The following is a 19355-nucleotide window of genomic DNA, read 5'->3' as shown; positions in this document are numbered from 1 at the left end:
GGCAAATCATTTGCAAACCAGCCATGGCCCTGCCTATGAAATAATCCAAAATAGACTTTGGTTTTGAAAAGTTTGTGCTGAGGCCTAAACTTCACATTAGACCCAGAGGGCTGCTATCCAAGGGCGTTGTGATCTTGCATGACAATGCACGTCTGCACGTTTCTGCCCACACTGTTGACATGCCACTAAAGCTTCGTTTTGAGGTGTTAAAGCATCCTCCCTATAGTCCTGATCTTGCTCCATTGGACTTTCACCTGTTTGGTCCTATGAGGATGAAGATTCATTTCTGATGAAAAAGTGAAGACAGCAGTGCATTTGTGGATCTCAGCCTAAAATATTTTTTAATGAGGGAATATGAAATTTTGTGGACAGATGGACAAAGTATACTGAAAAGCAAGGAGATTATGTCAAAAAATGAGGCATTTGTCTTTTCTAAAATTAATTAAAGTAAATTCTACAGTCAGAGTGCAGATAATTTTTGACTCACCCTCATATGATAACTAGAGTAGTGACAATTGTGGAAATTACAGAAAGGCAGTGAGATCATTGCCCGATTTGATGAGAAGTGATTTTTGCTTAAAGTATCATTTCATGAAAAGTCTAACCTTTGCTAACCTTGGCAAATGAAAGAACTGAAAAGCTATGTCTTCTTTCTTTTATAGGAGATCAAATGAAACACAGAAGTACGAGAACTTGCTCGAGATCAAACCTGAATGAAGCCACTTTTTGAGGAGTGAACCCTAAGAATGGAGATCCAATAACAGCTGGACCATTTTCTCCTTCATTCCATAAAAAAGAAGTCCATCATGAACACAGATTGAAATAGATCTTAAACTGTCATTGTCACAGTTGTCACCTATGACTCTTGTAGAGAACTATTTCACTCTAGAACCGAAGAATGATGAATATAGCTTTCATCTCTGATAAGCACTGACTGAAATCTCTCCCATCATGGATACCATCAAAAGGAGGTACAGTTAGTACCAAAATAGAACAAAAATGATGTATTACCTTTCCCAATATGTAATGAATAAATTTTGGGACTATTCTTAACAACAAATATTTATTAATTAAAGCATCAAAATGAATATGAAAAACATAAAAAATAAAAATATAAAAATAATTTGATTCATGAAGCACTTTTATAAAAGGTGAATATAATGTAATTAGTCCATGAGCTTTAAAGGGAAATGAGTTGGCTGGCTAGCGAGGGGACAAGGTGCCAGAAGATCACTACCCAGTCAGGGTCACAGCTGTATTGGTGGATTATTGGGCTCCTATAGGCTTGGTCTGGCTCACATTTCTCCTGGTAGACTTGTCCATTGTTTGGACTGCTTCTTTCACCCATTCAACTTGCGGACTAGCACAGACTTTAAGGCCACGTCTGGTAACAAATCTGCAATACATGGAAAAGATAGACAAAGTTAGTCACATCCACAAAGCCTTGGGACCAGAAGTTAAGATCAGATCATATATAAGAGACTTTGCGCAGAAATGACTGGACAGTCTTTCATATTCAGGAGACCATAAATGAAAATCTTTCTTCTGCAATCTATTTTCACATAAAGGAGAAATGGCTCCAGGGAATACCCAGATCCTTTGTTCAACATAACTTGCAGCCTTCTTTTCTCATCATTGCTAACAAATGATGTCATTAAACTGGACATTTGAGGTCATCTAGTCCAATTATCACATATCATCTTAGTCTTCAAAACTAAGCCCACTCATCTTATTTTCTGGGCAAAAGAGGATTTCTTTATTCTATTTGAAGGGGGTAAAGTTACAATTGTGTGTTGGGAAGAGTTGCTGCTCTGAAAATGAGATCCTGGAAAAGAATGGTACCATGTAGGCTAGCTGTTGACACTATTCCTTGAGCTATGGCAACTGATAAAAGATGGCACTCTACACCAGCAACCATGAGGGAAGAGAAAGGCAGCGGAGGGGAGTGATGGGAAAGGATGCACCCCACACCAGTGTGGCCCTACAGTCAAATCCTGATCTGAACCAGCCAGCTCTAAACCTAACTCTGGGGACAGAGCACGTTATTCATCTGGTTCCTACAGTAGTTAGATACTTCTGCTAAGCTAAATCAGAGAGGAGGGTGATATTCTTCACTTAGCTGCCAACTTTTGTCATAATCATTGTTTGAGGCTATGCAAAGACATGGTTCATATGGAAAAACAAAAGGACTACTGGCTAAGTTGAGGTTTCCCTCCTCGTTGAACTTATTTTTCCTGAGGAGGGCAGCATTTCTATACACTGTGCTCCATCAAGCCCAGATTTGAGGGTGAGAAACTCACATCACTGCTTTCATGGCGCCCTCCTTGATGGTGTAGGACTTGATGTTTTTAATTGGCAGTGGCTTGGTAATGAGTTTAAAGCAGATGGCCTTTTCTAGGACTTCAGTCCCCACACCTGGTAAAGAAAACCAAGAAAACAAAAATAAAATGTAATATCTAATGGTATAAGTGTTCGAGTGCTGCAAATAAAATAACAAAGAGCGACCTGATAGAGAGTAATTTGAGGAAGGCAACACTAAATGTGGGAGAGGCAATTCATTTTTGACTGAATAAATAAAGGGGGTTGTCATTTTCAATGGTAAAATGTGAAATATGTAAAGGAAGTAGTTCATAAAGTACTCATCCTCCATAGAAATGGCCCAACAAGATTAAATTTTTCATTTTAGAGAACATTTACATAGGAGAAGGGAAAATAACTTGGGACAGTTAATAATACTAAGGATTTGCTAAAATCTAATAAGGGTTTCGAAGTGCTGATTTTCTCCTAAGCTGGAGACTGGCATCTGCTACTCAGTGAAGCAAATATTCTTAGAGAATACTTCTCAGAGAAATATCCAGAGAAAAGGCATCTAAAATCATAGCTGATGATGATGAAGCTTGAGCTGTAGTGCTGCTGATATCAAAAGGCTTTTTATAAACCTGAAACTGAGCAGAAGGGGTGCACTCACATTGCTCTCCATCTCTCCTCTCCATCACTCAATATCCAGCCTCACATTCTTTACCCTCAACACTTGCCAATTGATTTCTAATGCTGAACTGACTCTGAACCCAGGGAAAGAGGGAAATGCCCAAGTGTCTGCAGTTCTCCTCAGTCTTCTTTCCCAACCTGTACATGGGTTTCCACCAAATCGCAGCCTACTGTCTCAGAAAAATGCCAGCCAGCCATGGTTTGGGCAACGTTTGGCCTGAACATTTTATTTCATTAATATTTTTTTTATTTGGGGCACAATGTCAGGCAGTTCCAGACATTGCCATCTCGATTTACAGACACCCTTGAGGATCTATGATCAGGTTCAAATATTCCAGTTTACATAATGTCTGCACATTAAGAGGTTAAAAGGAGAGTTAACTGAAACATTCATTATACCCAAAGGATATTCTCTTTTGTTTCCAGGGCCATAGGGAGAAATACACTCCAAGCAGCTGGGAGAAAAATGATCCTTTAAGAAATATGTGCAGAATGCTCAGGTAAGGCTCAGTGTAGCTAAGCTTCATCTGTGTATGTCTTGGAGGTTTATTTGATTGTGTATAAGGCATTGATATTTGTTAGCAGTTATGGTCTCTTATAAACTCAAGAAATTGATCATAAGTGGGAACAACATGCATAGCAGTAATAATAGACTCTCCTACACACTTAAAGCTAATATTGATTTCCTGGGTATAAAGGTACAAGGTTCCAATCATATTGTTTTAATAGAAAACACTGACTTGCTTTAGAACACACACCCTCTAGGTCATTCCTGCCTTGTGAACTCTCAAAATTTTTGAGATCAATATTAAATAGGCAAAAGCTTCAAAGCTATATACAGCTGTCATCACCATTCCACAGCTAACATTAATCCAGAAATTAAGACTTGTGTGGAAACCTGATAGGACATCATAAGATTTATTTCATTCTAATCCCAGGTAAGCATATTAGTTACTACATCCATTTATAGTTAAGTAAACATAGGCACAGAGAGGTGAAGATATTTACCACAAACCACTCAGTGTGAAAAATAGGAGGCCAGATTGTAACCAGGTTCTGTCTTCAAAATCTACAAATTCCCCTAGAGTCAAATTATTCCCATTTTGCATATGGGAAGCCTGAGGCTTAGCTTGGAGAAAGTGGTTTAACCACAGTCAAAACCTGAGTCAATACCAAGCGTGGCCACTGCCTGCATATCTAGATGTTCCTTATCTCATAAATAAGCTTTTGACTTACCTTCCACAGTATATGCAGCAAGACAGCAGATTCCAAGGAAGGCCAGGATGAGAAGTCTCATGGCTGAGATCCTGCTGAGTTGTGCAGTGAGAGGCTGAGGAACTGCTCTTTTGAGTCTCTTTTATTCCGCTGTTGGTCAGCGCACTTCCTGTGGTGAGATGGGGATTTTGAGTTGCGTGAGGAATCACGGAAAGTCTTTGCAATACTGATGCTTTCTTTATTTGAAAAAATAAGTGTTCCTTTATCCACATTCATACTAACTCAACACCATATGGCCTTTTCTCACCCTCCTGTGGCTAATGTGTTGGTGAAACCAAATGTGGGCACAAAAGAAACATAGTTGTCTCATCTCCTGCCACCAGGCTAAATTCAAACTTTCCACTGCAGACATCCCCCAAGGCCATATCAGTGTCATAGCCCAGCACGGGGACAGTGTAAAGGAAATGAGGTGGGGTGGTCACTGTGGTCCAGCTTCCCCAGCTACCTCATGTAACATCTGCTGTGACATAAGGCTTCCACCATCATTGATCATATGCTCACGGTACCATCCTCAGTGATTCCTTAGGGAGCCGAAAGGATGCTCTTGTTTCCCTGAGCTTCTCATTCCTCTGCCTTCTTTTTCTTCTCATTTCTCTCCTCTGCCCTCATTCAAGTGATCCTTTCTTTACATCAGCCTCCCCACATACCCCAGAAACATTTCAATAAGGGTGTTCGGAGCCTGTCTATATGCACAACTTTGCCTTATTGTAACTTAATACTCACCTTTTTAAAAGATTTTGAAAAGTTGTCCTGACATAAATGTAATTTTGGAAGAAAAAAAAAAAGCAAGTTGTCTAAAATCGTACCATTCTGACTGTTTTCAGTTTTAATGTTTTTCAATGAGTCTCTGTTGGTCTACAGATGTTGGCATAGATGTGACAATTATAAAGAATAACATTTTTGCATCAATGTGAATATCCTCTCATGTTTCTTAAGAGTCTTCATGTTACTACTTCAAATAAACACCATTCCCTTATAATTTATTGTTAAACCATTCCCTTATAATTTATTGTTATGTAGACCAGATCTATAAGGTAAATTTTCTTTAATATACACTGAATCATTTGCTTTTAATCACCAGGAGAAAGGTTACTAGGCAAAATCATATGATCATTTTTATAACTCTTGCTACATATTAACATATAAGCTTCCCAAACTGTAATTTCACTTTGCAATGCTTCCAGCAAGGATTGACTGTATGGGTTACAATATAACCTTTCTGGCACTCAATTTTTTGTTGTCCAGTTTTGTTTTGTCTTGTTTTGCTTAACATAGATATCTATAAAGTGCATTTACTAATTATGTGTGTAGCTCAAATGTTTTGTCATTACTAGACAGGGATGAGAAAATAACATTCTTATTAAATATATGTATAGCTAAAAGCTTTTGCCATTGCTATTAGGGATATGAAAACAAACTCCTATATTTCTATAAAAATTATAGGTTAACTTCTAAGATATTTTTCATTAATGGCATTTAATTCTCCAGTCAGACTTTGCTAAGAACTTCAAACAACTTTTTTGTTGTCCCTAGCTGGGTATCCCATCAGCCCTTAAATTCTGAACGCACCCTTCCAGGCAAAATGCTTCTCCTCCTATTACTCCTTAATGTGGAATAATGTGTTTTCTTCTATTCAGTTTCCAAATACAGATCCCCTGCAGCATACTAGACTCATCGCTAGCCACCCACATGTTTTTCTCAACAAACCTGTACTAAGCATATCTTCTAAGCAGCTCTTCTAGATGTCTTCTCTCTCCCCACACTGCTCAAGGCAGGACCTCCTCATCCCTCGTTAGGACAACTGCAGTAGACCAACTGATTCCCCAGGCCTGAGTCTCCTCCCTTTCCAATCTATCCTCCACAGAATTGCCAGAGTAATCATTCTAAAGCCTTAACCTAATGAAGTTGTTTTGCTGCTGAGAACCTCTTTGCTAATTCCCATTGCCTACAGCATTTATTTCAAACCTCACATTGACATATATAAAGGTATTTAAGACATAACACTGCTTTTCCCTTAAGACTCATCTTCCACCACTCATGCAATACTCCAAAACCTCTAGCCTTAAAAAATGTCTGTGCAGTCATACAGATGGGTCATTTTCTTTTCTATTCCCCACACGTTGCTTCCTTTATATGGAACGCCCACCCCAGCTCCCTACATAACTATTTGTAAACTCCTCCTCTTCCTACAAGTTTTCCTGAATCCTCTAGGTACAATTAAGTTGTGCCTTCTTCTATGCTCTCTTGGAACTTTGTAGCCAACCCTATTCTATCACTAATCATCTCATTTTATCTTCCTACTCAAGTACATTTCTGCATCTCCCACTAGATGGCAGGCACCTTGAGAGTAGGAAATTTGCCTCAGTTCTGTCTGGGTCCCTGGCACTAACAGAATGTCTGTTATGTAGTGGTCCCTCACCAAATGGTTTTTAAATAAATAAATTCTTTTCAAAGGACCAACATTAAAATGATTGTACATCAAGTAAAGGATGACCATCTAAAAACATAAAGCCAAGAGGAGTTAAGATGGCTGAGGAGTAGGAGAACATGGAGGGCATCTCTCTCCACAGATGTATCAGGAAGAGATCTAGAGATGCAACAATTCTCACAGAACACCGGCTGAACACTCGCAGTAGACCTTGGACACTGGAAAAGACTATAAAGATCCCTGCATAACTGGGCAGGGCAAAAAAAGGAGGAAGGTGGAGGATAGGAAGCGGGGTGGCACATGCACCCCAGGGCATAGGAGCTGAAGCAGAGGAGATATTCCTGAATCCAGGGAAACACCCTCTCTGACAGAGAAATCAATTGGGACAGAAGAGAAGCATCTTGAGGCTGTTGGAGGAGAGTGAAGCGGCCAGTCTGTGGCAGATGGAACAGATTGAGGACTGCACAGATGGTCCATACCATGGCCCTGCATGCCCCAGACTGGGACATGTGATCACAGGTATGCATGGGGGTTGGGAGCTGGAACGTGGCAGTTGGAGAACAGGCCCGGGGCGAGAACTGCTCTTGGCTGCGGGGAGATGGACAGAGGGCACAGGAGGGAGGAAATCAGCAGAAGGGATGCCTATAGAGGAAGACTGGACTGCCATGGGAGCAGGGCACTACTGCTGAGTCGTGCACAGGGGCTGGAGCCACTATTGTAGCCTCTCTCTCCCCCACACAGGCACCTGTTGACAAAAAATAAAGGAAGCCCTCTCAGAGCTGGCCCTTGCACACCTCGCATGCCAGAAAAAAACTTGGCCAGAGCTGGCCCTCATTAGCCTTATGCTGAGTGCCAGCCCTCACTAGGGCCATATCTCGTGTGCCTGTGGATGCTGGCTTCTCTGCACATTTGGTGCTATCAGGGCTCTTGCAATTCAAGCAGTCATACCACCTCTGCACCCTGTCCTCACTGAGGCTGACCCAAGAACTCCAAGGCTTGGTTAGGACCAGACTCCTGTGGGTGGACCACATGCAGAAGTGCGGATAAAAACAAAGCTGAACCCTAGGCACTGGGCGACTAAGGAAGAGGATCAAAAATCTTTCCATCAGCTGCACAAGCTGCAGATTAAATCCCCATGATCAGCTAGGTAGACCTTGTGTCTATGGAATATCTGAGTAGACAATGAGTGTTCCCACAAGTGAAAACAGTCTAGCTCTGGCACCTGTGGACTTTGGGGGGCAAGCACATGTAGGAATTGGGCCAGACCACAGTCTGAGTGGTCCCCATGGGGCCCACAGAAGGTTTAGAGACCAGCCCAGAGCCAGAAGAAGGCCTCTTGGGGAGGCAGAGGTGGGATGTGGCTCATGGTGTGTGCAAGAATACTTGCAGCTGAGACCCCAATGAAACAATTATTATTAATATTTTTGTTTGTTTCAATTTGTTCTATTGTTGGTTTTGGTTTTTTTGCTTGTTTAAGTATTTTTTTATTGAGTCTTTTGGGATCTTTGTGTTTTATAATATACTTTTTATTTTTATTTTTTAAATATATTTCTATTTTTACTTTGCTTTTCTGTTGTTCTGTGTTCTTTCCCTTTATTTTGTTCTTCTTCTTTATCTTTAATATATTTTTTAGTTTTTTATATTCCCATTTCTCTGTTGCTTTTCTGTTGTTCTGTGTCCCCCATTTTTTTATTAGTACATTTTTTATTTTTTTATATTTCTATTTCTAATTTGATTTCCTGTTGTTCTGTCTCCTTTCCCCTTTTTCTTTTTCTTTTTTAAGCATTTTTGTTTGTTTTGTTTCTTTGCTTTATTCTTCAGTTGGCACTGGTTTGGTTTTATTTTTTAGTTTTGTGTTTTTGTTAGTTTTTGTTTTAATTGTTTGATTTCATTCTTGGGTTCTTTTGTTTGTCTGGTTGTTCTCTTGCTTTTTGTTTTATTTGGTTCTGTTTTTGTTTCTTTTGTGTGTGTGTGCAAGTTTTCTTGTTTCTGTTTCTGTTTGTTTAATTTTATCTTTTACCATTTGCTAGGGTGTTGTTAGTCTCTCTTTTTTTTTTAATCCCCTTTATTGCCATGACAAATGACTTGTGGGTTCTTGGTTCCCCAACTGAAAGTCAGGCCTGAGGCTCTGGGTGGGAGCACCAAATCTGGGATGCTGGACCACTAGAGAATTCCCAACCCCAATGAATATTAATTGCTGAGAGCTCTCATCTCTATCTAAATCCAAGATCCAGCTCCACCCAACTGCCTGCAGTTCCCAGTGCTGGACACCTAGCACTAAACAACAAGCAAGACAGGAACACAAACCCACTTAGCAGCAGACAGACTACCTAAAGTCATACAAAGCTCTCAGATACCCCAAAACATGCCACCTGTCACAGCCCTGCTTATCAGAGGGAAAAGAATCAACTTTACCCACCAGAACACAGGCACCAGTCTCTCCCATCAGGCAGCCTACTCAAGACACTGCACCAGCCTCACAGCTGGCAGCAGAGAACAGAAGCAAGAGGAATTATGACCCTACAGCCTAGGGAAAGGAGATCACAAGTACTGTAAATTAGAGAAAATGAGAAGACAGAGAAATTTCTTGTTGGAATAGGAGCAAGATAAAAATCCACAAGACCAAATAAATGAAGAGGGAATAGGCAAACTACCTGAAAAAGAATTCAGAGTAATGATAGTAAAGATGTTCCAAAATCTCAGAAATAGAATGGAGAAAATACACGATATGTTTAACAAGGACCTAGAAGAACTAAAGAGCAAACAGTGATGAACAACAAAATAACTGAAATTAAAAATATTCTAGAAAGAATCAATAGCAGAATAACTGAGGCATACGAAAGGATAAGTGAGCTGGAAAATGGAATGGTGGAAATATCTACAGCAGAGCAGAATAAAGAAAAAAGAATGAAAAGAATTTAAGACAGTCTGAGAGAACTCTGGGAAAATGTTAAGCATAACAACATTTGAATTATAAGCATCCCAGGAAAAGAAGAAGAAAAAAGAAAGGGTCTGAGAAAATATTTGAAGAGATTATAGTCAAAAACTTTGCCAATATGGGAAAGGAAATAGTCAATCAAGTCCAAGAAGTGCATAGAGTCCCATACAGGATAAACCCAAGAAGAAACACACAGAGACACATATTAATTAAACTAATAAAAATTAAACACAAAGAAAAAATATTAAAAGCAGGAAGGGAAAAGCAACAAATAACATACAAGGGTGAGGCATCACCTCACACCAGTCAGAATGGCCATGATCAAAAAATCTGAAAATAATAAATGCTGGAGAGTGTGTAGACAAAAGGGAACCCTCTACAATGTTGGTAGGAATGTAAACTGCATCTACTGTGGGAAACAATATAGAGGTTCCTTAAAAAACTAAAAATAGAGTTACCATGAGATCTAGCAATCCCAGTCCTCAGCATATATCTGGAGAAAACTCTAATTTGAAAAAATACATGCACCTCAACATTCATAGCAGCACTATTTACAATAGCCAAGAAGCAATGTAAACATCCATCAAAATATGAATGGATAAAGATGATTTGGTATATATATACAATGTAATACTACTCAGTCATAAAAAAAAGAATGAAATAATGCTATTTGTGGTAACATGGCTGGACCCAGAGATTATCATACTAAATGAAGTAAATCAGGCAGAGAAAGACAAATACCATATCACTTATATATGGAATCTAAAATATGATGCAAATAACTTATCTGCATAACAGAAACAGACTCATAGACATAGAAAACAAACTTATGGTTACCAAAGGGGAAAGGAGGGTATCAGACAACATGGTGAATTAGTTAATGTTAAGTCTTTCCACTCTTTTAATAATCATCTAGACTTCTTTGTTTGTTTGTTTGTTTGTTAAGCAAATTTCTCTCAGCATTTGTCTTTCTGGACTGCAGTCCTATATTCCCCTCACCTCTGGACCATTCATTCACATGTGGCAACCCCATTTTAGTCATTATTTAGACCCCATCCACCTCTAATAAAATATATTCAGTTCACTAAAAAACAAACAAAAACAAACAAACAAAAAATACAAGAGAATCCCCATAAGGTGAACAGCTGATCTTTCAGCAGAAACTCTGCAGGCCAGAAGGGAGTGGCAGGATATGTTTAAAGTGATGAAAGGGAAAAACCTACAATCAGGATTACTCTACCCAGCAAGGATGTCATTCAGATTCAACTGCGAAGTCAAAAGCTTCACAGATAAGCAAAAGTTAAGAGAATTTAGCACTACCAAACCAGCCCTACAACAAATGCTAAAGTAACTTCTCTAGGCAAGGAACACAGGAGAAGGAAAAGACCTACAAAAACAAACCCAAAACAATTAAGAAAATGGTAATAGGAACATATATATCAATAATTACCTTAAATGTAAATGGATTAAGTGCTCCAACCAAAAGACACAGACTGGCTGAATGTATACAAAAACAAGACCAGTATATATGCTGTCTACAAGAGACCCACTTTAGACCTAGGGACATGTACAGACTGAAAGTTAGAGGATGGAAAAATATATTCCATGCAAATGGAAATCAAAAGAAAGCTACAGTAGCAATATTCATATCAGACAAAACAGGCTTTAAAATAAAGATTACTATAAGATCAAGGAAGGACACTACATAATGATAAAGGGATGTCTCCAAGAAAATATAGCAATTGTAACTATTTATGCACCCAACATAGGAGCAACTCAATACATTAGGCAAATTCTAACAGCCATAAGAGGGGAAATTGACAGTAACACAGTAATAGTAGGAGGCTTTAACACCCCACTTCCACCAATGGACAGATCATCCAAACAGAAGATCAATAAGGAAATACAAGTTTTAAATAACACATTAGATCAGATGGACATAACTGATAATTATAGGACACTCCATCCAAAAACAATAGAATACACTTTCTTCTCAAGTGCACACGGAACATTCTCCAGGACAGATCACATCTTGGTTCACAGATCAAGCCTTGGTAAATTTAAGAAAACTGAAATTTTATCAAGCAACTTTTCTGACCACAATGCCATGAGACTAGGTATCAATTACAGGGGGAAAAACTGTAAAAAATACAAACACATGGAGGTTAAACAATATGCTACTAAATAACCAAGAGATCACTGAAGAAATCAAAGAGGAAATAAAAAAAAATTCCTAGAAACAAATGACAATGAAAACATGACAAACAAAAACCTATGGGATGCAGCAAAAACAGTTCTAAGAGGGACATTTAGAGCGATAAAATCCTACCGTAAGAAACAAGAAAAATCTCAAATAAACGACCTAATCTTACACCTAAAGCAATTAGAGAAAGAAGAACAAGCAAACAAAAAAACCCCCAAAGTTAGCAGGAGGAAAGAAATCATAAAGATCACATCAGAAATAAATGAAAAAGAAATGAAGGAAACAATAGCAAAGATCAATAAAACTGATAGCTACTTCTTTGAGAAGATAAACAAAATTGATAAACCATTAGTCAGTCTCATCAGGAAAAAAGGGAGAAGACGCAACAGAATTAGAAATGATAAAGGGGAAGTAACAATTAATACCACAGAAATACAAAGGATCATGAGAGACTACTATAAGCAACTATATGCCAATAAATTAGACAGCCAGGAAGAAATGTACAAATTCTTAGAAAATTACAGTCTTCCAAGATGGAACCAGGAAGAAATAAAAAATATGAACAGACCAGTTACGAGCACTGAAGTTGAAACTATGATTGAAGATCATCCAACAAAGAAAAGCCCAGGTTGAGATGGCTTCACAGGCAAATTCTATCAAACATTTAGAGAAGATCTAACACCTATCCTTCTCAAACTCTTCCAAAATATAGCAGAAGGAGCAATGCTACCAAATTCATTCTACAAGGCCACCATCACCCTGATACCAAAACCAGACAAAGATGTCACAAAAAAAGAAAATTACATCCCAATATCACTGATGAATATAGATGCAAAAATCCTCAACAAAATACTAGCAAACAGACTCCAACAGCACATTAAAAGGATCATGCACCATAATCAAGTGGGGTTTATCCCAGGGATGCAAGGATTCTTCACTATATGCAAATCAATCAATGTGATACACCATATTAACAAATTGAAGGATAAAAACCATATGATCATCTCAACAGATGCAGAAAAAGCTTTTGACAAAATTCAACATCCATTTATGATAAAAACTCTCCAGAAGTTGGGCATAGAAGTAACCTAATTCAACATAATAAAAGCCATATGTGAAAAACCCATAGCCAACATCATTCTCAATGGTGAAAAACTGACAGCATTCCCTCTAAGAACAGGAACAAGACAAGCATGTCCACTCTTGCCACTACTATTCAACATAGTTTTGGAAGTCCTTGCCACAGCAATCAGAGAAGAAAAAGAAATAAAAGGAATCCAATTTGGAAAATAAGTAAAACTGTCACTGTTTGTAGGTGACATGATACTATACATAGAAAACCCTAAAGAAGCTTCCAGAAAACTGCTAGCACTAATCGATGAATTCAGTAAAGTAGCAGGATACAAAATTAATGTGCAGAAATCTCTCTCATTCCTATACACTAACAACGAAAAAGCAGAAAGAGTAATTAAGGAAACTCTCCCATTTACCTTTGCAACAAAAAGAATAAAATACCTAGGAATAAACCTGCCTAAGAACGCAAAAGATCTGTATGCAGAAAACTATAAGACACTGATGAAAGAAATCAAAGACAATATAAACAGATGGAGAGACATACCATGTTCTTGGATTGGAAGAATCAACATTGTGAAAATGACTATAGTACCCAAAGCAATCTACAGATTCAATGCAATCCCTATCAAATTACCAATGGCATTTTTTCACAGAACTAGAACAAAAAATCCTAAAGTTTGTATGGAAACACAGAAGACCCCGAATAGCCAAAGCAATCTTGAGAAAGAAAAATGGAGCTGGAGGAATCAGGCTCCCTGACTTCAGACTGTACTACAAAGTTACAGTAATAAAGACATTATTGTACTGTCACGAGAACAGAAATATAGATCAAAGGAACATGATAGAAAGCCCAGAGATACACCCATACACATATGGTCAACTTATCTTTAACAAAGTAGGCAAGAATATACAATGGAGAAAAGACAGCCTCTTCAATAAGTGGTGCTAGGAAAACTGGACAGCTATATGCAAAATAATGAAATTAGAACACTTCCTAACACCATACACAAAAATAAACTCAAAATGGATTAAAGAGCTAAATATAAGGCCAGATACTATAAAACTCTTAGAGGAAAATATAGGCAGAATATTCTATGACATAAATCACAGCAATATCCTTTTTGACCCATATCCTTGAGTAATGGAAATAAAAACAAAAATAAACAAATGGGACCTAGTGAAACATAAAAGCTTTTACACAGCAAAGGAAACTGTAAATAAGATGAAAAGATAAGCTCAAAATGGGAGAAGATATTTGCCAATGAAGCAACTGACAAAGGATTAATCTCCAAAACATACAAGCAGCTCATGCAGCTCAATATCAAAAAACAAAAAACCCAATTCAAAAATGTGCAGAAGACCTAAATAGACATTTCTCTAAAGACATACAGATTGTCAACAAACGCACGAAAAGATGCTCAACATCACCAATCATTAGAGAAATACAAATCAAAACCACAATGAGGTATCACCTCACACTAGTCAGAATGGTCATCATCAAAAATCTACAAACAATATATGCTGAAGAGGGTGAGGAGAAAAGTGTACCCTCCTGCACTGTTGGTGGGAGTGTAAATTGATACAGACTGTATGGAGATTCCTTAAAAATATATAAATAGAACTACCATATAACCCAGTAATAGCACTACTGGGCACATACCCCAAGTAGACCACAATTCAAAAAGATACATGTACCACAATGTTCACTGCAGCACTACTTACAATAGCCAGGGTATGGAAGCAACCTAAATGTCCATTGACAGATAAATAGATAAAGAAGCTGTGGCACATATATACAATGAAATATTACTCAGCCATGAAATGAATGTAATTGAATTATTTGTACTGAGGTGGATGGACCTAGAGTCTGCCACACAGAGTGAAGTGAGTCAGAAAGAGAAAAACAAATGTCGTGTGCTAACACACATATATGGAATCTAGAAAAATGGTACTGATGAACCTAGTGGCAGAATAGGAATAGAGATGCAGATGTAGAGAATGGACTTGAGGACACAGGGTGGGGAAGGGGAGGCTGGCATATAGTGAGAGACTAGCATTGACATTTATATACTACCAAAAATAAAATAGATAGCTAGTGGGAAGCTGCTGCATAGCACAAGGGAGATCAGGGTGTGCTTTGTGAAGACCTAGAGAGGTGGGGTAGGAAGGGTGGGAGGGGAGACTCAAGAGAGAGGGCATATGGGGATAAATGTATACATATAGCTGATTCAGTTTGTTGTACAGCAGAAGCTAATACAACATTGTAAAGCAGTTATACTCCAATAAATGTGTGTTTTAAAAAAATAAAATAAAAACATAAAGCCAGAAGATTTTGCTTATGTCTTCCTGTCGTGTTTATAATCAAATAGGCAATTTGACAAATGGCTGAATTTTTACTTAGCATATTGAAATGGAATTTCTTAAACTCTGAGAATGAAACATTCATTTCAGTTTTTCAAAGCATGCTTAGGGTCTCTGATGGAGAAGAATTAAGTAACCAACAAAAAAAGTCAAAACCTAGTGCAATTTTACATTTGGTAGTGTGTATATGTCAATGCTACTCTCTCACTAAGTCCCAGCTTCCCCTCCCCTCAGTGTCCTCATCTCTGTTCCTCCATCAGTACCATTTTTCTAGATTCCATATAGTCTAGTGGGAAGCTACTACAGAGCACAGGGAGATCAGCTTGATGCTTTGTGAAGACCTAAAGGGGTAGGATAGGGAGGTTGGGAGGGAGGCTCAGGAGGGAGGGGATATGGGGATATATGTATACATATAGTGATTCACTTTGTTGTACATCAGAAACTAACACAATACTGTAAAGCAATTATACTCCAATAAACAATTTAAAAAATCAATAAAAAAATAAAAACTTTTAAAATATCAATAAAAAAAAAAACCCTACTGCAAATTGGGCATAATCTGCTAATCTGTGGATGTTGATTGACAACCAGTTGAAAGATGCCACAGCAATCTATCAGAAAATACTGTTGTCTCTCTGTCTTCAAAATAGAATCTAAACCCTTCTCACCACCCCAAGAGACTCAGCTCCAAGCCGCCATTAATTCTCACCTAGATTAGTGGATTCCTGCAACAGCTTTTTATCTGGTTTTCCTAATTCCACCCTTACTTTCTCTTGTTCTATTTACCAACCTAACAAAGGTGATCATTTGGAAATGTAAGTAATATGTTACTTCTCTGCTCAAAAATCCTTCAGTGGAGCACATTGTCATTAGTGAACTCCAAAGTCTTTTTTTCCCCCTAAGTATTGTTTAATATATTTAGATGCACTGTTGTAAGTAATCACTTAGTGCTAGTGTAAAGGTTAAAGGACAAAAGTATTAAAAATAAATACAGCTACCACAATTTGTTAATGATACACAATATAAAAAAGAGGAAAGTTAAGGCCTCAAAAACATAAAATGGAGGGGGGATTAAAGTGATAGTTTTTTATGCAAAGTTATGTTGTTTTCAGCTTGCAATAGATTGCTGTATTTGTAAGATGTTTATGTAAGCCTCACTTACAGTATATACACAGAAGAAAAGAGACAGAAATCAAAGAACATCACTATAGAAAACCATCAATTCAGAAACAAATTCAGCAAAGGAAGAAATAAAAAAGGGAATTACAAAACAACTGGAAAACAATTAAGATAGTGTTAGTAAGTCCTTATTTATCAATAATTGCTTTAAATGTAAATGGATTAAATACTCCAACCAAAAGACTTGAAGTGACTAAGTGGATTTTTTAAAAAGACCCAAGTACATACTGTCTGCAAGAGACTCACTTCACCTTTAAGGACATACATCAGCTCAGAGTAAAGGGATGGAAGAAGATATCCCATAAAAGTGGAAACCTAAGGGGAGCAGGGGTAGCTACACTTATATCACACAAAATAGACTTTAGGTCAAAAACCATAACAACGCAACAAAGAATGTTATTATATAATGATAATGGGGACAATTCATCAAGAAGATGTAACAATTGTTAAGACTCTACATATATACAGTCTTTGAAAGGCTTTATAAGTACCTCCATGACCTATGCTCTCATCTCCCACTTACTCTCTGACATCATCTCCTGCTACTCTTCCCTGCTTGTTTCTCCACTGCCGTCACAATGACCTCCCTGTTGTTTCCCAGACATGGCAGCATGCTCCTGCCTTCAAGTCTTCTCACTTGCTGTTTACTTCGCCTGGTATTTTCTTCTCTCAGGCATAAGCATGGCTCATTCCCTTACCCCCTTCAGTCTTTTGCTTGAATATTGCTTTCTTATTGTGGCTTTCCCTGACTACCCACTTTAAAACTGCACACACATATATCAATTCTGGTGTCACTTGATTTCTCTTTGTTGCTCTACTTTCATTCATAGTACCTAGCACCTTCTAATATGAGAATAATTTACTTTTTTATTATCCATCTTTTTCCTAGAAATGTTTATCTTTTTCATTTCCTCAGAGTCTAGGACAATGCCTGGCACAAAGAAGGTGCTGAATTAATATATCCATACTAAATGTAAATGTATAAGAATGTATAAGCAGGCTTCCTAGGTGGTGCAGTGGTTAAGAATCTGCCTGACAATGCAGGGGACACAGGTTCGAGCCCTGCTCCAGGAAGATCCCACATGCCGTGGAGCAACTAAGCCCATGGGCCACAACTATTGAGCCTGTGCTTTAGAGCCCATAAGCCACAACTATTAAGCTCATGTACTGCAACTACTGAAGCCCACATGCTAGAGCCTGTGCTCCACAACAAGAGAAACCATGGCAATGAGGAGCCTGCACACCACAACGAAGACTAGCCCCCACTCACCACAACTAAGAGAAAGCCTGTGCACAGCAACGAAGACCCAACACAGCCAATAAAATAAATAAATAAATAAATTTATAAAAAAAAAAAGAATGTATAAGCGTATGAGTGTGAGAGAAGGCATATGCACACATAAAGCATCTGTACCTGCAAAGTCTAGTACTCTGAAAGATCAGCACCATGTATGTGTGACCACAGAGTGGAAAGGTAAAATCCATTTTTGAAGGAAAACATTCCTTTTTGAGGGAAGAAGGTATGAACATGAAGGTTGAAAGTAAGAAAACTCAATATATTTTCTCTTTTCTTTTTATTGTATGATCTGAATATTTTGATTCATCTGAAAGAAATTGAATTAAATTTTATCATATGGAATGTGTAATTCACATAAAAATTGCTTCTTCTGTAGAGTGCATGTTTGTATAATACTCCATTTTTGTATTGGATAATTTGCCATTTTCTCATTGGTGTGTACAATTCCTTTATGTATTTGCCATACTAATTCTTTCTCTGTTGTAAGCGTTGCAAATATTTTCTCTCAGTTGGTAGCTTATCTTTTCACTTCCTTTATGATGTCTCTGATGAACAAAAATATTAATACCAATGCAATCAAATTTATCAATATTTTATTCTATAGTTAGTATTTTGTGCTTTATTAAGTTCTTTTCTTCCCCAAAGTCAGCAAAACATAAGTGAAATACACTAAAACTTTTTAAAGTCTTGTATTAGACACTTAGATTTTTAAACTACCTAGTGGTTATTGCTGTATGTAGTGTGACATACAAATCCAAATCCTTTTTTTTCTTTCCTCTTTAGATAACTGAATTTTCTAGCTCTGGTTTTGAATAGTTCTTCCTCTTCCCACACTACCTGTCATATATTAAATTTCCACATACATGTGCATCTGTTTCAAATTCTCTACTCTGTTCCATTGGTAAATCTCTCTATCTTTGACTCATACCATTCTAATACTAGTTAACTTTTCTACTCTTCTAATTTAACTCTAATTTCTAGTTTGGCACACCCCCTTTCCTTAATCTTTTTCTTAAGAAGTATCTTGTGTTAAGCTCACTAGTCATCATGAATATCAAGACCACAGTGTGACCCCACTTTATTCCTATCCAAATGGCCAAAGTTAAGTCTGAGAATACCACTGTGATGGCAGGGATATGGAGCAACATGAATGACTCATGGCATGAGAAATTGGTACCACACTTGGAATAGCAGTTTGGCATCATTGTATAAAGCTGCACATTTGCAGACTGTGAAGCTCCAGAAATTCCACTCCTGAATATAAACTTAGAGAATATCAAAAGGAAGGAGCACAGAGATAGGTGTATTTGAAATTCTCAAGGTATTTGAAATGCTAGGTTGGAAGTAGGTTACTGGTGGAACATTATACAACTTAATTGTATAAAAGAAGGTCATATGTAGACCAATGATAGTAACATACAATTGCATAACTCAGATTAGACTAACTGCTATAACAAGCAAACAATAACTCTCAATGGCATAACACCAAAAAAAATGTTTATTATTCACTCACACAAAAGCCAATGCAGAAGTTCCTAGTCAGTTGCCTTTCTTGAGGGCTCTTCTCCAAAAGTTGATTCAGAAATCTAGTCTGCTTCCACCTTTGAGCAAA

The 19355-nt window shown here is 37.8% G+C and overlaps 1 protein-coding gene across 1 annotated transcript; it reads right to left on the bottom strand.

Annotated features, from left to right (window-relative positions):
* Positions 1-1266: 1266 nt before the first annotated feature.
* On the bottom strand, positions 1267-4285 carry LOC130850373 (lymphotactin-like). Its single transcript, XM_057729880.1, has 3 exons — positions 4225-4285; positions 2301-2415; positions 1267-1396 (listed from the first exon to the last, which is right to left on the bottom strand). Exons 1-3 carry the CDS (start codon positions 4283-4285, stop codon positions 1267-1269), a joined length of 306 nt encoding a protein of 101 aa, XP_057585863.1.
* Positions 4286-19355: the final 15070 nt, after the last annotated feature.

Source organism: Hippopotamus amphibius, chromosome 3 (genome assembly GCF_030028045.1).
Source record: "Hippopotamus amphibius kiboko isolate mHipAmp2 chromosome 3, mHipAmp2.hap2, whole genome shotgun sequence".
NCBI lineage: Eukaryota > Metazoa > Chordata > Mammalia > Artiodactyla > Hippopotamidae > Hippopotamus > Hippopotamus amphibius.
This window is presented reverse-complemented; position numbering and strand designations above follow the sequence as displayed.

Excerpts from the sequence above, each read along its gene's own strand:
- LOC130850373 (XM_057729880.1), bottom strand. The coding sequence starts at position 4,285 with ATGAGACTTCTCATCCTGGCCTTCCTTGGAATCTGCTGTCTTGCTGCA. Across the intron at positions 2,416-4,224 it reads TGCTGCATATACTGTGGAAG|GTGTGGGGACTGAAGTCCTA; the intron begins GTAAGTCAAAAG and ends TTTCTTTACCAG. Across the intron at positions 1,397-2,300 it reads GGCGCCATGAAAGCAGTGAT|ATTTGTTACCAGACGTGGCC; the intron begins GTGAGTTTCTCA and ends CATGTATTGCAG.